This window comes from Gossypium raimondii, chromosome 10, assembly GCF_025698545.1.
Source record: "Gossypium raimondii isolate GPD5lz chromosome 10, ASM2569854v1, whole genome shotgun sequence".
In the NCBI taxonomy this organism is placed as follows: Eukaryota; Viridiplantae; Streptophyta; class Magnoliopsida; order Malvales; family Malvaceae; genus Gossypium; species Gossypium raimondii.
Window position 1 is genome coordinate 4,862,823 of NC_068574.1, and position 16,866 is coordinate 4,879,688.

Consider the following 16,866-nt stretch of genomic DNA (forward strand, 5'->3'; position numbering starts at 1 on the left):
ACCGAATAACCAAATATCTTCTTGAATTTCAATCCATATCATACGTGTTTTTTTAGGATCGTATTTTAAGTCTTTCTAAAGTTTTCAGTTTTTCGACACTAAGACATTAAGTAATCAACTAGGTACCAATTTTGGGCGTATCGAGGGTGCTAATCCTTCCTCGTGCGTAACCGACTCCCGAACTTGTTTTCTGACTTTCGTGGACCAAAACCGTTGTTTTAATAAAATCAAACCGTTTATTAAAAACAACCACTTTCGAGGTGATCCAATCACACCTCATATAAAAAAGTATTGGTGGCTACTCTCGTTTTCATTTTTAAAATCCAAATCGACATCGTTTTCATCAAAAAAATGGTGTCAACATTTAATATTGTTGATACGACAAATCAACAAAAAGGAAAAAGTTGGCAGAGGTGATTGATGGTTCACTCTTGAAAGGTAAAAAGCCGTCGTAATGTAATGAAGTGGTGGAAGAGGGTTGAAAGGAGGAGAGAATCAAAACTTAGGTGAGAGTTCATATATGAAGTATTAGAGGTGCCACATGTAAGAATCATGTTGGCTGTAATGTCTGATCTTATTTCCAAATAAAAGTAACAATATAACCCTATAGATTAGTGATGTGACATAATAAGACGGCTTAATAAAAATGTTTGTCCCATCACAATTGGCATAGGTAGTCTATGACGAAGGTGCGCTATATGACACGTGGAGGTGTTGCAGAAGTAAGTATAACAAGCCGCAGAGGGACCATGAATCGCTTAAATTGTCTAGTGAAATTCTATCTGACGCCTGCAGATTTGTTGCAAGGCTTATTTCCTTTTATTCAATATTTGTACGACAATTCTACTATCATATCATCAGATACAGTGAGCAAGAATTGAGAATCAATGCATTAGAAAAAGAAGAAATCAACCAAGGATCTTAATAACAAATTTTTTTTGGATCATCCATCAAATAATTCATAGTAGCCAGAAAAGTTGAGTTCTCTCTGCTTACAATCGTACAAAGAGAACACAAAGCACCCTTACCTTAAGGGTTTCTCTTTAGATCAAAAGCAACTGAACACCTTTCCGATTTCGAAATATATAAATACGCCAAGCAACCTTACCGGATTCTTGAATATTTGTAGCATAAACCAATGCCAGCCTGGTCATCTCTTCTCTTACTCTCAGCACACACCAGTATTAGGCCAACGGCTGGTTATTGAACCATCTGGTCCTTTTAGTTGTAGTTTATCAAACTCGCATTATGAGCCAACGTTACCAAGCTTTGAACAGCAGTGTAAACATTCATTTCGACCATGAATTCCACCCCAAAGCACTAAACCATACAGCGAAAGAGTAAAACAAATATCTGAGGCTCGATTGACAGGATAGTCCAAACCAACATCTGATTTTGGTGCATTTGCTTCGTTTCTTTCATTCCTCCTAAAACATGGGAAATATTGGGCAAGTTCGGAAAATTCATTTAAGACAAAGCTGAAGATCAGTAGCATGCTCGCAATAATACTACTGTTTCTTTTGTTTTAGACTTGCTTTTTTTGGATGAGTTGTTCCTTTACTTCTATCATCATTTCGAGCCTGGATCCAGTCAGAGTGATACTTGTCATCATACGGAACAACCTTCCCATCAATGAACGGTTCTCCTGTAAAATAACCACAATGCACGTTAACACTCAACTGTTGTTATAAAGGCAGGAGGAATTGCATGCGTGTGATATTAATACAAAATGGAGGAACAAAATGCAGGCATATTAGAATAGCAGAACAAATGGAAACTCATACTAATCTGTCAAGAAAACCATCCAACACAAATTGAATGCCATTCAGCTCTATCAAGTGCTGCGCATAAAAAATTCTTCTACTCCCACCATAGAGGTTAACCGATAATGATTGCTAAGAAAATAGAGCTTAACACCTAAGAAGAATTTGGAAAACAACAGAAAGCATCAACAGTTTACTTGCATAATGTGAAAGGGAACACTTGGGGCACATGAACCACCACACTTCGATGTCTTAAGGATTCCCATCTTCTTTAATAGCAACAGCAATACCAACAAGTCCTAATAGCTGTTAAGTAATCAACTAGAGAAGCATCATCATCAATGCTTAATTACATTCACTCTATTACCTTTCCATTTATCTTTCAAATGTACTTTTTATCATCCTCAAAAGAAACGAAGTGAAATTATTAGTCATTTTTTTCCCAGCAATCAAGCATAAGCAGGACCGGAGTAATACAATAGCTTAATAACAGAGTAATAAAGCAAATGAGAAGCAAAGACACTGGAAAGCTAAAACTAACCTCCATAGCTATTATCACCAGGGTCCCCCGAATAAGAATCTGGTAAAACCCATTTCACATTAGGCAGAGCTGCAACCAACCAACACAATTCCGTATTTACTTTGCAAACTTGAAAAAGAACGAATTTGCAAAGGAAAAAAAAGACTCACTTTTAATCTTAAAAACCAAATCTTCTGGTACTTCGCAACCAAATGCATAATAATACTTGGTGGAAACTGAGTATATAGACTTCTTGGCATCCTCCTCACTGCGTATTAATAGCAGAAGTATAAACAAAAATGAAAAGATACCCATTTTAGGACTGCAAAAAGGGGAAAAAAGAGTACGGATTTTGACCTTCCCAAAGCCATTGCTAGGGTTTTAATGTAGGTGCTAACGATCTCATCTCGAAGTGGGTATCCCTTGGGAGCCTCCATAACTACGAACCAGTGTTCATAGTCACATCCCTCCACCAGAACTGGCGTCCGAGTCAACTTGGTTGTCTCAGGAAGCACTGAGTTATCGGATCCTGAGTCGCTGGAGAAATATCTCGAGAGTATGCATAAACTAGATGATGGATAAGGTGAGAAACGGCGACCGATTAGCTTCTGAGCGACGCTTGATAACATTGTTTTTGTTCCCGCAGGAAAAGAAAAGAAAGTAGAGGATAAAACTACACTATAAATCCTCAATTATGTATAATTCTTTTTAAAGTTACAAATGTTTTTTTATTATGTTAATTTCATCATGATTATAAAAAGGGCCATTTTACCAAAAAAAGCCTTTTTTTTTCAAAAATTACCGAAATGGGCCATATTTTTAATTATTTATCGAAATGGGCCATTTCCGCGAAATCGCTGCCACGTCAGCGCGATGTCAGGGTACGCACCAGGAAATCGCATCCACGTCAGCGCAATTTGCTGACGTGGACACAAATAGCGCCCTCTAGGACGCGATTTGCTGACGTGGCATGAACAGTTTATGTTTTTTAGCTTGGAAAACTTTGAAAGGCCATAACTTTTCGCTCGGTTGTCCGATTGAGACAATTTTTTTTGATTTCGAATAACTTTTCGAGATATACGCGCTGACAAACTGCTTAGAGATGAATAGGGACTAATTTGTAAAGTATATTTGTTAGTTACGAGTATAGGGACTAAAGTGTAATTATTTCAAAATTAGCATGAAATTTTTGTATTTAAGAATATTTAAATGTTATGGAAGGATGAAATTGAATTTGAATTGAAAAACGAAGCTTAGATTTGAAAATATGACTATTTAGGTTTTAGGGACTAAATTGAATAAAATGGAAAATTTTAGGGAACTTCTCAAAAGTGGAATGAGCTGACTTATACCTATAACAGGATGATATAAGACAATTCTGTAAAAAAAGATCCGGTGTTTACTTCAAATAAGTAAGAAAAATAATGATTTGAATGTTTCAAAATTCAATTTTAAACTGAAAAAAATCAAAATTTAGGGGCAAAAAAGGATCTTTTTCGACGAAAACTGCGGCAAACCGCCTACGGCTGTTTTCCAGCGCGTAGATCTCGAAAATTTATTCGAAATAAAAAAAATCGTCTCCATCGGACAACCGAGCGAAAAGTTATGGCCTTTCAAAGTTTTCCAAGTTTAAAAACATAAACTGTTCATCCACGTCAGCAAATCACGTCCTCGTAGGCGCGATTTGTGTCCACGTAAGCAAATCGCGTTGACGTGGACGCGATGTCCTGGCGCATACCCTGACATCGCGCTGACGTGGACGCGATTTCGCGGAAAATAGCCCATTCCGGTAAATAATCAAAAAATCGGCCCATTTCGGTAAATTTTTAAAAAAAGGGCTTTTTTTGGTCATTTGCCCTATAAAAAGATTAACTTTTTATATTTCTCAATTTAATTTTAATTCTAAAATATATATATTTGATACATATTTACATATCAAATAAAAATATAAAATTCTTTATAAAATATTTTTCTCTTTAAAAAATTTTAAATTTCAATTAATTCAGTTAATTTTAAATTTCAATTGATAAACTTTTAATTTAATTGTAGTAATCATATTTTGTGTAGTTAAAATTGAAACAAGTTTTAAAAATAATAATATTATTAAAATAATAAAAAATGAATTTAAAATTTAAAGGACCATATTTAAATATTAAAAGTTGGTCTTATGTGATTCTAGAAACAAGTATTAAATGATGCATTGTGAGGATTTCTCAAGCATATTCTTCTAAAAGATGATTTTATAGGTCTTCAATTGGGCTTAATTAAAAAAATTCCATGTTTTTCTCGAATATTATTAAGTAATTTTATTAAAAAAGCAGAGTATTAAAACACACCATAAGTGAACCACAAATGAGACTAAGAAAACACCAAAACCACACCAATCACCATTATTTTTAAAGATTTTCTTTCTAGAATTTGAGTGACTAAAATCATTAAGAGCACGTTTGATTCGCTGTAATGGAATAGAACTGTAATAGTAATTCAATTGTTTGGTTGAATGGAATGGAATAGAACTGTAATAGTATTCTTGTGTTGTGTTTGGTTGAATGGAATGATGTTGTAATATCATACGAAAAAAAACTAAAATGACTAGAATACCCTTAGCAAAAATTTTTTTAGGTAGATGATTATTGTTATTGTTATTAAATTTTAATAAGATATTATTAATATAAATAATAAATAATTTAATCAAATTTTAACATAATTATTATAAAATATAATTTAATAAAAATCTTAATATAATTATTCTTATATGAATTTACTAAAATCATAATATATAATAATATAAAATAATATATAATCTACTTTATTATTTTTAAACCGCAATACATATTTAATGTGCTAAAATATCATTAGTGAAACAAATAATTTAATTATTCTACAATAAAAAATTAAAAGTAATAAAAACTTGAAAATTATATTTTGCATAAACATAATATTCATATATTAACATAACTTGAGAATTATATTTTGCATAAAACTCATCCTCTGGAGCTTAGCAAAACATCATATAATATTTAGACAAAAGCTGAGATTGGTTACAACAAAACCAAGAAAGAAGATCCTAGGACAATCACAAACGCAACAGCAATAGTGGCAATTCAGTTAACAGAAAAGGCTTGCATCTTCTTGTTAATGATTCAATATTTAATTAAAAAATCTGTTGTTTGATATAATGAAAGAATCAAATCAATAGCCATAAAACAATTACAAAATACAACACTGTCCTATAATTACAACAGCTAGCCAAAGGATCAAAACCCTCTGGTTGAACCTTGCCAAACCTCAACAGCTTGCTGATCCTTTCGGGTTACAAACATCTTGTTTCCACCAAATGCCAAGTTGGTTACCTTCAAGCCTCCCATTGCCTTCACTCTCCCCATCACATTCTTCCTAAAAACCCTACCCTTTAATCGACCCTCCAAACCCTCCGCCACCTCTGACCACAACTCGATATCCCCTCCCTTACTGCAAAACACTTGATTCCCATGGCTCTCGATTTTGCACCCTAACCCTTCTTTCTTCCCATTCACTACCTTCCTTCTATTCTCAACACACATCCATGGATTACTATTATCATTTGCATCATTGTTCACAGTCCCTAAACACCTCAAATCCGCATTGAAAACCTCCCCAGAGCTCACTCCAACCTTGAAAAGCACATTCAAAATAGATTAGAGGAATCTGGTTGTTTCATCTTTAGGACCAGACAAGTATTCCAAGGAATTGGATGTTGCTGTAAAGGCCGTCCAGATGGCCTGTTCACTATGTCAGAAAGTTCAAGAGAGTTTGATTTTTAAAACCAATAGTCAAATCCATTCTAAAGATGATAATTCTCCTGTTACTGTGGCTGGTATGAATTGACCAATCAAATTTTGTGCTATTTTTTTTGTAAATTGGGGTTCTTGAGATGAAGCTGCTTTCTAATTTGTTTTTGTTGGTTTCTTGTTGTATATTTATTGAGGAGGTTTAGTTCTTCGAGAACCTAGGTTAATGCTTATTTCATGTTTATCCTGCACATTTGATGGTTCATTGTAGTTCAAATTGTTGCTTCATTGTGGCAGCTATGAACAGTCCAATTTGTGCTGGTTTTTACTCCATTTTGTGAATTGGGGTTCTTGAGATAATGGTGTTTTTCATTTTTTTTATTGGTTTCTTATTATATAATTGTTGGGTATATTTAGTTCCTCTAGATCATTACTTCCTAGATCATTAAAAACATAGACTTTATCCTCAACTCTTGACATTTGCAAAACACCAATTAAGATCTAATCATACCAATAAGCACAATTTGAGAAATTCCCATCACCAACAAAAGCATACTCTCAAATATGGAAATTAAGAAATTCAAACAAATCCCCAGCAAAAGTTCACTGCTGATGCCATAAAAAGAACTATACCACACAATAAAAGAAAAACAACCAATCAAAACGAAACCCAGAAAGCAAAAGAAGAAGAAAAAATACATCAAAACGATAATGAAGCTGAAAGGCTTCAAAATTCAATCAAACGAAAAGCACCCACATTTGACTTACTACCAATAAAAAAATCTAACCAAAGAAAAATGAAAAAGAAAAAGAGAGAAGAAAATCGATCAACATGTCTAGACATAATCTAAAGCAGAATATATTGAAGAAAAAAAGAGATCAAGGAGCTTAATAAAAAGTTTTACCAGATGCTGAACCACAGAAAAATTGGTGGGTGGAATTTTGGTCTTCTAGAGACAGCAAAGAAAAGTTGAACAAATAATGAGCTGGAGTTTCTGCTGTATTTGTTGATCCTACTGATAATGGTTGTTTATAGCAAAGAAAACGTACCCTTTACAATATTTGGGGAGATGAAGATGAAGGGCGAATGGATGCTTGATTTAGGGAGGAAGAAATCTGGAGAGAATTTTGGGAAGAAGAGAAGCAGGCTATTTTGGTCTAAAAACCTCAACGGTGTGGTGTTGAATAGGTACTCAGTCCCCCAACCCCTGAATACCTAAACGTTGAGCTGAGGGAATGACTGTAATTGCAATTCCGGGGAATCACCTAAACGGTGAACCAAACTGCTGCTTTACTGTAGCGCGCGGAATTAGGGCAGAATGGAATAGCAATTCCATCCAACCAAACGTGGTGTTAATGTCACCTCAAACAAATCAGGTAACACATTCAATTACCATTCAGTGGTAAGTTGTGATCTTATCTTTAAATATGATTAGCCAAATCTTCTAGTAAATTCCTCAGAAGTACACCAATGTATGAATATTACTATATTATATATTAATTTTCGAAGAACACAAATGTAAAAATCAGAAAGAAATTAATTAAAAAGGAAAAAGCAGATTCATCCAAAAGTTCTATACACATAGGCATCAATATTGCTATTTCAGAACTGATGAAAGTAGAATCTTGAGTAAATGCATGATTAAGGATTCATCTTAGCCTTTCTTGTTGAGGAGTAGTAGCATATGCATCTTCAATGTGTCGCGTGAGCAGTGAAATTCCATAATGCGAGGCACTAGAGGCAGCATAATAGGAAGTGACGGTGAGCTGAGCAAACTTTGGAAGTGCATAACCTACAAACTCGTATCAATTGCAAATCACAGTCTATACACATCACACAAACACAAAGAAAGTGGAAAATCATTAAAAATACAATCTAGTTCTCAAGATTGCTGCTACTCAAGAATAGTCATTCGACTAAAATTCACTTGTAAATGCAGTCTAATTAAATCCCCCCTTCTTCTTTTTTTAAGAGTAAGAAAGGCAGTACAATCAAATCCCTACAGAAGAAAAGCACCATAACCACAAGACATGAAGATGAAGCCAAGGTGCCTAATACTCTCAAATTTCACAAGAAAAACAAATGCATGCAACTTCTAAAGATCTTAAATGTCAATATAGGTTAAGGCAAGAAAGGTTTGAGGAGACGGACTTAAGACATGAGTAACAAGTGCAAGAAACCACCTGCTAAATGCTTGGATAGACAATAGCAGCCCACAACTTATTTAGCTTTTTCTACTAAATAATTAATCCAATGACATACGGAAGTCATAGACAAAACTAAATTACTTGCCAAACATTGCACACTCTACTCAAGGCCATAACATGCAAGGTAAGTGTGTAGGTTAAAAGGGAATGCAAATAGCAAAGCAATTCAAAAGGGAGAATACCAGTATACTTGAATGGTTACCACTTATTTTTTGACAAAGGAATATAATTATCTTTTTATTAATAATAGTTTTCTAGACCATATCAATGGGTTTATCTGTTACAATATTTGTTGTTATTTCCTACTTGGAGCGGATAGCAAAAACATGAGTATGCAAATAGGAACAATTTGACAGTGCTGCACCATTAAACCATCACATTACTTGCTGCTGAAATTGCTGCAAACTGAACATACTATATAATTTTAGAAGTACTCAACATTCAACAATAGGACCATCATTTATTTAGAGGACTTCATAAAGAATATGATGTACATTGTAAATATCTCACATATCACTTTTGACTAAAAGCTGCAGCAAATAGATTCAGCTCAATGAAGGATAAAATTTGCACAAATGTGATCATGCTTTATTTCCAAACAGAGAACTGCATAAGCTACTTTACAACTAGAGTGAAAGAGCAAACTTATACCTCCAAAAGCTGCACTGGCGCCAGAAAACATTAACAGCAGAGGAATCTGTCAAGAAAGAAGATCCTAGAATTAAATTAAGTGAGCTTTAACAAGATAAAAAAAAAAGTTCTCTACCAGCCATGAAAAGGGGAAAATATGTTTGAGATTTGTCGCAGATTAAAAGGGTTGGAAATGCAATTTAGAACAAAGAAATGGCATACCCCAGTTACAAAAGGGAGCCACTTAGGTCCCTTGATGTGATTCTGAAGGAAAGGGATCCCTGAAAATAAAGAACCATAAGAGATGTGCATGCAAAAGTAAAAGTCAGTGAAAACAAAAGGAGTCCAATAATACCAGTATTAAAGCCATGTACTGCACTAAGCATTCCCCCGATACCAGAGCCAGCCAATTTGCAACAAAAAATGCAACACATGTTGTAACAATCAACAATCTTTCGGCACATTAACTTAAAATTATGGTAACTTTAGGATTGTGATCCATACTATCTCATTCAAAACGTGAAACTTTTGGACAAGATTTCATTTTTGGTGATCTTGCCATACTCTGAGCTGTTCTTGAAAGGCATAAGAATCTAAATGCCAAATGATTCCACGCTGAATTAGAGGAAGAAGTAGCTTAATAGACTAGACTAAAAGTAACCGTAGTTTTTTACCATCTCTGAGAAACATACAACTTGAAAAGAGCTAGTGCTACAATTTTCAATTACTGCACATACTTTAACAGTACAAATAACATTATTAAAGTGTTCAAACATATCAAAATCACATACATTGATTTGATAATGATATGTAGAAGATAGCATCTAATGATTCAGTTACGCAAACAATTTTTTTTTTCAAACTTCAAAAGGCATGTCCCTACTTGCATTGAAAGCAGAAACCCTATGTTACAAGGATTGGGATGGGTGCCGAATATATGTATATATCCAACCAACATATATTCATATTCTAAAGTTGTCTTTTTTTTTCTTTCTCTGTTACCTAGAAAAATAAACCATTGGAGCTCCACCTTGAGGAGGTACCAGTCTGACATCCCACAAATCTCAAAATCTGTCTCCTCAAAAGATTTAAACACGAAATCTCCAGATTGAATATATATATTTGAGGCCAGTATAACTGTACATTCCTAATAGACATAAAAGGTTAATCATGGGAAAACTTGGTAACTAGTCTAAGCTAGGATATAATAGTTTTGAAAACTCATCTAAAAGTTTACAGCTTTCCAGGATGAAGATAAAAAAACTATGAAACTTCTAGTAAGCAAAAGGGCCAATTATACCATGCAAGTAGCCCTAAACTACAAATTAGAGCATTGGGGGGGGTTATTATTTATGTTTCTTCCAACAAGTAAAACAAAAGAGGGAGAAATGAAACGGACCACTGCAGTGGCATCCTCCAAAACTGAAGTAATTGTCCATTCAGCTTTGTCCTGCAAAAGAATTACAAATTAATAAAAGAAAAACATAATTCAATAGTCAAAACCTTGAGAAAAGAAGAAAAAAGAAGAATAGAGATGAAGAGATTACGGAATCAGGGTTTAAGAGGGAGAGGCAACGAGGACAACGAGCGGAACCTAAGCCAGGGTTGATGGTTGGATCGTGGTGCAAATTTCCATTCCTTAGCTTTTCCTCATATACTTCTCTTGTCCCCATTCTACCAATCTCCCAAAACCTCTTTTCTTTCTTTTTCCTCACAATTTGATTTCTCCAAACGAACACAAAACTCAGTAACTCCACAACAGAACAGAACTATTTCAATCTTTTTGTTGCATCTAAAGACATGGGTCGAACCTGTTTCCATAGAGAAGTGTTTATTTAGATTCCTTGGGCCAGTTACTTTGACATCAGATCGGGCTAAAAGTTTGGAAAAAAAAAAAGAAATTATTTAATTACTATTTTATTTTTTATTTTTTTGAAAAAATATTTTATTACACAAAATAAATTTAAAAAATATTGTATATCAAATACACTATAAACTTAAACAAAAATATTAACTTACCTCTTTTATCTTGTTTAAGCAAATGTATAAGCCCAGAGGATGAGTTTTATGCAAAATATAATTCTCAAGTTATGTTAATATATGAATATTATGTTTATGCAAAATATAATTCTCAAGTTATTTATTACTTCTAATTTTTTTATTGTAGAATAATTAAATTATTTATTTTACTAATGATATTTTAGCACATTAAATATGTATTATGGTTTAAAAATAATAAAGTAGATTATATATTATTTTTATATTATTGTATATTATTATTTTAGTAAATTCATATAAGAATAATTATATTAAGAATTTTATTAAATCATATTTTTATTAAATTATATTTAATAATAATTATGTTAAAATATGATTAAATTATTTATTATTTATATTAATAATCTTATTAAAATTTAATAACAATAACAATAATCATCTACCTAAAACAAATTCTGCTAAGAGTATTCTAGTCATTTTAGTTTTTTTTTCTTATGCTAGTACAACATCATTCCATTCAACCAAATACAAGAATACTATTACAGTTCTATTCCATTACAGTGAACCAAACGTGCCTTAAGTGTCAACACCACTATCTAAGTTTCATCATAATTTCATATCCAAATACGTGTTAGGTGTTTATAGATATCTCTAGTGATTACATACAAGTTACAGTTGATGTTAATGTGGAAGTGGAAGTGGAATTTACTTGTGTGGCAACAGTATTTGAGGTGTAGTTCTGACCAGATTTAATGACTCGTCTGGACTTCCCTTGTTCTTATGGAGCCGATGGATTTAAATTATTTTAGTCATGTGATGCCAATTTAGGAATTTTCTTCCTTTTTCTAAACAAATGGTTCCTTGAGATATTTTGTGTAATTATTTTATGTCTAAATTCTCAAAATTATAATTATTACAATGTAATAAAAACTTGATTTTGTTTCCATAAAAATAAAACTAATTTTTCTCAACTTTGTAAATCTAAGAATATGTATGGTTTTGGCTAAACTGAATTATTGCAAGGGTAATGCCTTACATTTTATTTGTAAAATTGAGTTCATATTACCAATTAATAAGCCACTATTCAACTAGGAAAATGTCAAAACAAAATTAATTGAAGAGGTTGGGTAAATTAAAACTATCCACATATTATTTTGTTTTACTATTTTTCTATTTTTATTAAATAAATGTCTCGAAATATAATATAAAAATATCAATACATAAAGTAAAGACTATTTTTTTTTCTTTAGAAATAATTCAAATTTTTATTGGAATACGATACATAAATGTTTTGAAAACTAAATAAATTTCTTCAAACTTCTTTAAATTTCCATTTTTTACACGATTTCTTTTTCATCTGTGGAGAAACTAAAGAACGTATAAATTAAAAGACGCCAATCCAAACACGCCTTAGGGTTTTCTCCTCCTCTTCCCCTCTTCTTCTTCAGCACTCTAACAGTAGAAAAACCCAAGCCCTAAAACCTCACATTCACAAGTAAAATATAAAAAAGAGTTCTTTCTTTATTTGACCTCTTCACCTATAAGGTAAGCTCTCAATAACCCAAATCTCAAAAACCCATATTTTTCTCCCTCTTATATATCTCTTCAAGAACCCAGAATTAGGATCAAATAAAGTTTGTAACTTGGATCTGGGAACTGTCTACTATACAAGGACTGAACAGTTAAAAAGGGAAAAAAATCAATCAATATGGACGATGTAGAAAAAGCAATATTGATTAGCTTTGATGAATCAGGTGCCATAGATTCAGAGTTAAAATTACAAGCAGTGAACTTGTCAGAAAATTAAAGAAACCCCATCAATATGCAGCCATTGTATTGAGAAGTTGTGTTTTTGCAAGCTCGTTCAGGTTCAGTTTTGGTGTTTACAAGCTTTGCAGGAGGTTATTAGGGTAAAATATGGGTCCATGAGCTTGGAAGAGAAGAACTTTATCAGGAAGTCGATTTTTTCTATGGCGTGTTTAGAAGGTATCAATGATAAGATGTGTGTTGTTTTGGATGGTACTCAAAAAACACCAGATACAGTAAGCCCTAAAATTCATCCAAGACTGTCAAGATAATCTATGCTAAACTCCAACTCATTTCCAACCTATCGTCACCAACAACATCACATTTATTCCAAACCAATGAAAGCATTCCCAATATAAAAGAAATGAAAGCATTACAGGACCCTGACGACGATGAAGACAAATGAAAGGATCGAAAACCCTATACACAGAGACGACGATTTCACTTCATTTCAGGGTCATCAACAAATTACAAAAAACAAAAAAAACAAAAACAAGAAAACCCAAAGTTTAAATACGCAAAATAAAGAAATCGAACCTTGCATACTGATTCACCAAAAAACAGAATCCGAATGTTTGGCCACCTTCATCGTCTTCTCTGTGTGGGTTATGTAAGTTTGCAAGAAACTGAAACACTGAAGCTTTTCCTTGTAAGTAAAAAAAACAATTGAAGAATCGCAGGTAAAATCGAAGAATTGATCTCTCTGACTGATTAGGGATTACCAATATTTGATTTCAGGGGAAATCGTTTATAGTGATATGGCTTAGGTGGTGTTGCCATTCCTGGGTTAGAGTTTGGAAGATTGGGATTTTAGTTTGGTGGTAAAGGCCAGCCTCTCTTTCCTTATCAGGCTAAGCAGATAGCCCATGTTGTCATCTACGTAGACCAATACTTGTTCTTGGACCCAGCCGATTAGGCTTTGCTCTGTCTTTTAAATTAGAGTTTGCTTAGATAATTTTTTTCTAAAAGATTAGAGTTAACAAGTGTTGTCATATGTTCTTTTATACTAAATAAGATCCTTCCATATTGTTAATAAGAGATAATAAGGTAATGCTTGAAAAGTTATATAATAATTGGATTTAAATGTAATTATATAATGATGATAGGTTCAAGTTGCCATTATAATTGGTGACTCACCCCAATTACACTTTTCAATTCTTAGGGGAGAATGAGAACTAGAATAATTACACAGGTAATTGCATTCAAATTCAATTGTAAAAACTAATTTTATACAAATTATAAAAATTATATTTTAAGCATGAACATAGATGGTTATGAAAACTTTTTCTTATATTATAAATCTTAATAATATAATTTTTATGTATTTTATAAAATTATATTATTTAAATCTTAAAAATTATAAAGGTATGGCTAAAAATTTTATTATAAAAATAATTTACATGTTATAAAATTGTTATAATATATTTATTTATAAAACTTATGGCCAAAAAATACGAAAATAACTTATTTATGTGTCCATGCTATATATTATAAAAATAATATACTTATTCGTAAAAAATGTTACATTTTTTTATCATAATTTATTTATAAAAACAAATTTCTAAATTTATGAATAAATATATTATTGATAAGAAGTGTTATGAAAGTTATTTGACAATTTATAATTTTTTTATAAAGGTTATATATTTTAAAATTTATATGATTTTTATTTAATTTTCAGATTATAAAAGGGATATAATAACCTAGTATAAGTCTTTCTCCAAATTAGGTTTATACAAGTTTTTATAATTAAGCTATAGACTATTTGGACCATGAACCCAAATATTATAAGGTTGATACAAAATGTTTTCTTACACTATATCGTAGGTCGTGATATTATTTGAGAGAATGGTATCGACACAAATACTATAAACAATTCACAAATTCTTTAATTTGATGCATTTAAAACTTCAAAATATGGTTGAGAAAAGAATTTGTTGTTCTAAAATTTTTTTCCATATTAGCAACATCACCTTAGTATAGCATAAAAAGGGTAGAATCGTACTAACATATTACATATTTCATAACTTGAATCATATGTGAAATTAAGATAATACATACTTTAAAGAGTACATATTTCACCTCTTTTCTTTCTTTTTTCCTCACAATTCGATTTCTCCAAACGAACACAAAACTCAAGAACCCCACAATGAACATAACTATTTCGATCTTTTGTTGTATCTAAAGAAATGGGCGAACTTGTTTCCATAGAGAAGTGTTTATTTAAATTCCTTGGGCCAATTACTTTGTCATCGATCGGGCTAAAAGTTTGGAAAAAAATTATTTAATTACACAAAATAAATTTAAAAATATAGTATATCAAATACACTATAAACTTAAACAAAAATATTAACTTACCTCTTTTATCTTGTTTAAGCAAACTTTGTTAAATTATTAATCTTTGTGGTCAACGAATGCGGGTATGGTCCACCATTGCCTTGGCTAACAAGGTTGAAAATTGCTCTTGAATCGCAAAAGGACTAGCTTTCCTTCATGAAGAAGAGAAGCCACCATATCTGAGGATTTCAAAACTTCAAATATCTTATTAGACTTGGTAAAACATACCACCGTTTAGTTCAACAGTTTTCATGTATCGTAAAAGACCGAATGTGTTTTGTTTTATTAGCGCTTACAATGCAAAGGTCTCGGATTTGGATTGGCAACCGACGGTCCGTATATGAAAAATCTCATGTTACAAGCTACGTAATGGGCACGAAGGCTATCTTTGCTCGAATACATTACAACAGTACTAAAAGTTCAAGACTTATCTCGGTTTTCACCGATGGAACAAATTGATGTGATTCCAAAATTTGTTTTTTCGTGGCATTTGACGACTATGAGCGATCGCGTTCAACGAGAGTGGTTCTGTTAGAACTTGTTAGGAATATTAAGTCGAAGCTAAAGTCGTTAGTTAGTTAGTTTGTTAATGTTAGTAAGTCGATTTGTTAGTTATAAAATCTGTTAACTAGCACAAGTATAAATATGATGTACTATTCTTTCATTGATGTATATACAGAAATACTTTTGTGAAGTATTGCTTACTTTGGTAATCTTGACATGGTATCAGAGTTAGAGTATTTCTTGGGGTAATTTGGTATTTTTTTTTCCTTTCTTTTTCGTTCTCATGGCAGACGATGCAATTCATACTGGTGATACGCCTCATCATTCTTCTAATGTTGAAGAAGCAGCTCACTCACAAGGGCTTAGCAGTGGTGTTTCACAGCCTATCCACCATTTTTCTAAACATGATACGACCAAACTCGGGCCGCATAACTTCTTGTTGTGGAAACATCAAGTGCTGTTGATTCTTGAAGGCTATGATCTTGAAGGGTTGGTTCTTGGTACAACTCAGGCTCCTCCTACTCATGTTCGTGGGTCTGATGGAAGGTTGGTTGATAATCTGTTATTCTTGCTACATAAAAAGCAGGATAAGTTCCTGGCTTCTTGGTTACTCTCCACAGTAACTGATGCTATTTTAGTTAATCTTACAAAGGCCAAGACGAGTTTTGATATTTGGAATAGTATTGAAAGAAGGTTTGGGGCAAAATCTGATATAAAGCTCTCGAGTATGCGCCATTCTTTGTATTCTCTCAAGAAATGGAGTCTTACTGTCACAGAATATTTGACTAAGGTAAAAAATCTTACTGACAGTCTCACTGCTGCTGGTAGTGAAATTTCTGAACGTGAACAGGTGAGTGTCATATTGGCTGGTCTTCCGCTTGAATATGAGTCCGTCCGTGTGCTTGCGTCTACCACGATAATGTCTCTTGAACTTTTAACAGAGATGCTTCTTGATTATGAAGAGCGTCAGTTGGCTTCTTTGACTGAGGAACCATTGCAAGCTAATTTAGCAACTCAATCAAAGGCAGACAGTAATGCTGATTCTAATACTCCTAGTTGTGGTCATCAAGGGTGCAAGTATAGTCAAAGAGGGCAAGGTCGGGGTTGGTCTCGAGGAAAGAATCGTGGTGGTCGGAACTGGTCACGATCTCGGCCCCAGTGCCAGTTGTGTGGAAAGATTGGTCACCTAGTACAAACGTGTTATCATCGTTTTGATGAAACTTTTTCTGGGGATGCTCCTACTCAGACTGTGGCAGTTAACTATCATCAGTTCCAAGATCAAGGAGGTTGTTCTCATATTAATGCTTGCTCGCATGTTTCTTCTTCTACG

General features: G+C 32.9%; 2 protein-coding genes across 7 annotated transcripts; both read right to left on the reverse strand.

The window, feature by feature from the left end:
• Nucleotides 1–921: 921 nt before the first annotated feature.
• LOC105776388 (multiple organellar RNA editing factor 7, mitochondrial) lies at nucleotides 922–2,978 on the reverse strand. 2 transcript variants are annotated; one of them, XM_012599008.2, is made up of 4 exons: nucleotides 2,641–2,978; nucleotides 2,454–2,551; nucleotides 2,305–2,343; nucleotides 922–1,645 (listed from the first exon to the last, which is right to left on the reverse strand). In XM_012599008.2, exons 1-4 carry the CDS (start codon nucleotides 2,910–2,912, stop codon nucleotides 1,509–1,511), a joined length of 546 nt encoding a protein of 181 aa, XP_012454462.1. In that variant the 5' UTR covers nucleotides 2,913–2,978; the 3' UTR covers nucleotides 922–1,508. The 2 variants fall into 2 exon arrangements, with proteins under 2 accessions (XP_012454462.1, XP_012454461.1); XM_012599007.2 differs by having other exon boundaries at nucleotides 2,305–2,373; nucleotides 2,641–2,976.
• A 4,549-nt stretch (nucleotides 2,979–7,527) lies between these two features.
• LOC105776389 (uncharacterized) lies at nucleotides 7,528–13,526 on the reverse strand. 5 transcript variants are annotated; one of them, XM_052622095.1, is made up of 8 exons: nucleotides 13,418–13,526; nucleotides 13,233–13,329; nucleotides 10,439–10,702; nucleotides 10,290–10,341; nucleotides 9,247–9,297; nucleotides 9,114–9,172; nucleotides 8,913–8,958; nucleotides 7,528–7,846 (listed from the first exon to the last, which is right to left on the reverse strand). In XM_052622095.1, exons 3-8 carry the CDS (start codon nucleotides 10,562–10,564, stop codon nucleotides 7,704–7,706), a joined length of 477 nt encoding a protein of 158 aa, XP_052478055.1. In that variant the 5' UTR covers nucleotides 10,565–10,702; nucleotides 13,233–13,329; nucleotides 13,418–13,526; the 3' UTR covers nucleotides 7,528–7,703. The 5 variants fall into 5 exon arrangements, with proteins under 5 accessions (XP_052478055.1, XP_052478056.1, XP_052478058.1 ...); XM_052622096.1 differs by having other exon boundaries at nucleotides 13,233–13,321; nucleotides 13,418–13,482; XM_052622098.1 differs by having other exon boundaries at nucleotides 7,528–7,788; nucleotides 13,233–13,509.
• Nucleotides 13,527–16,866: the final 3,340 nt, after the last annotated feature.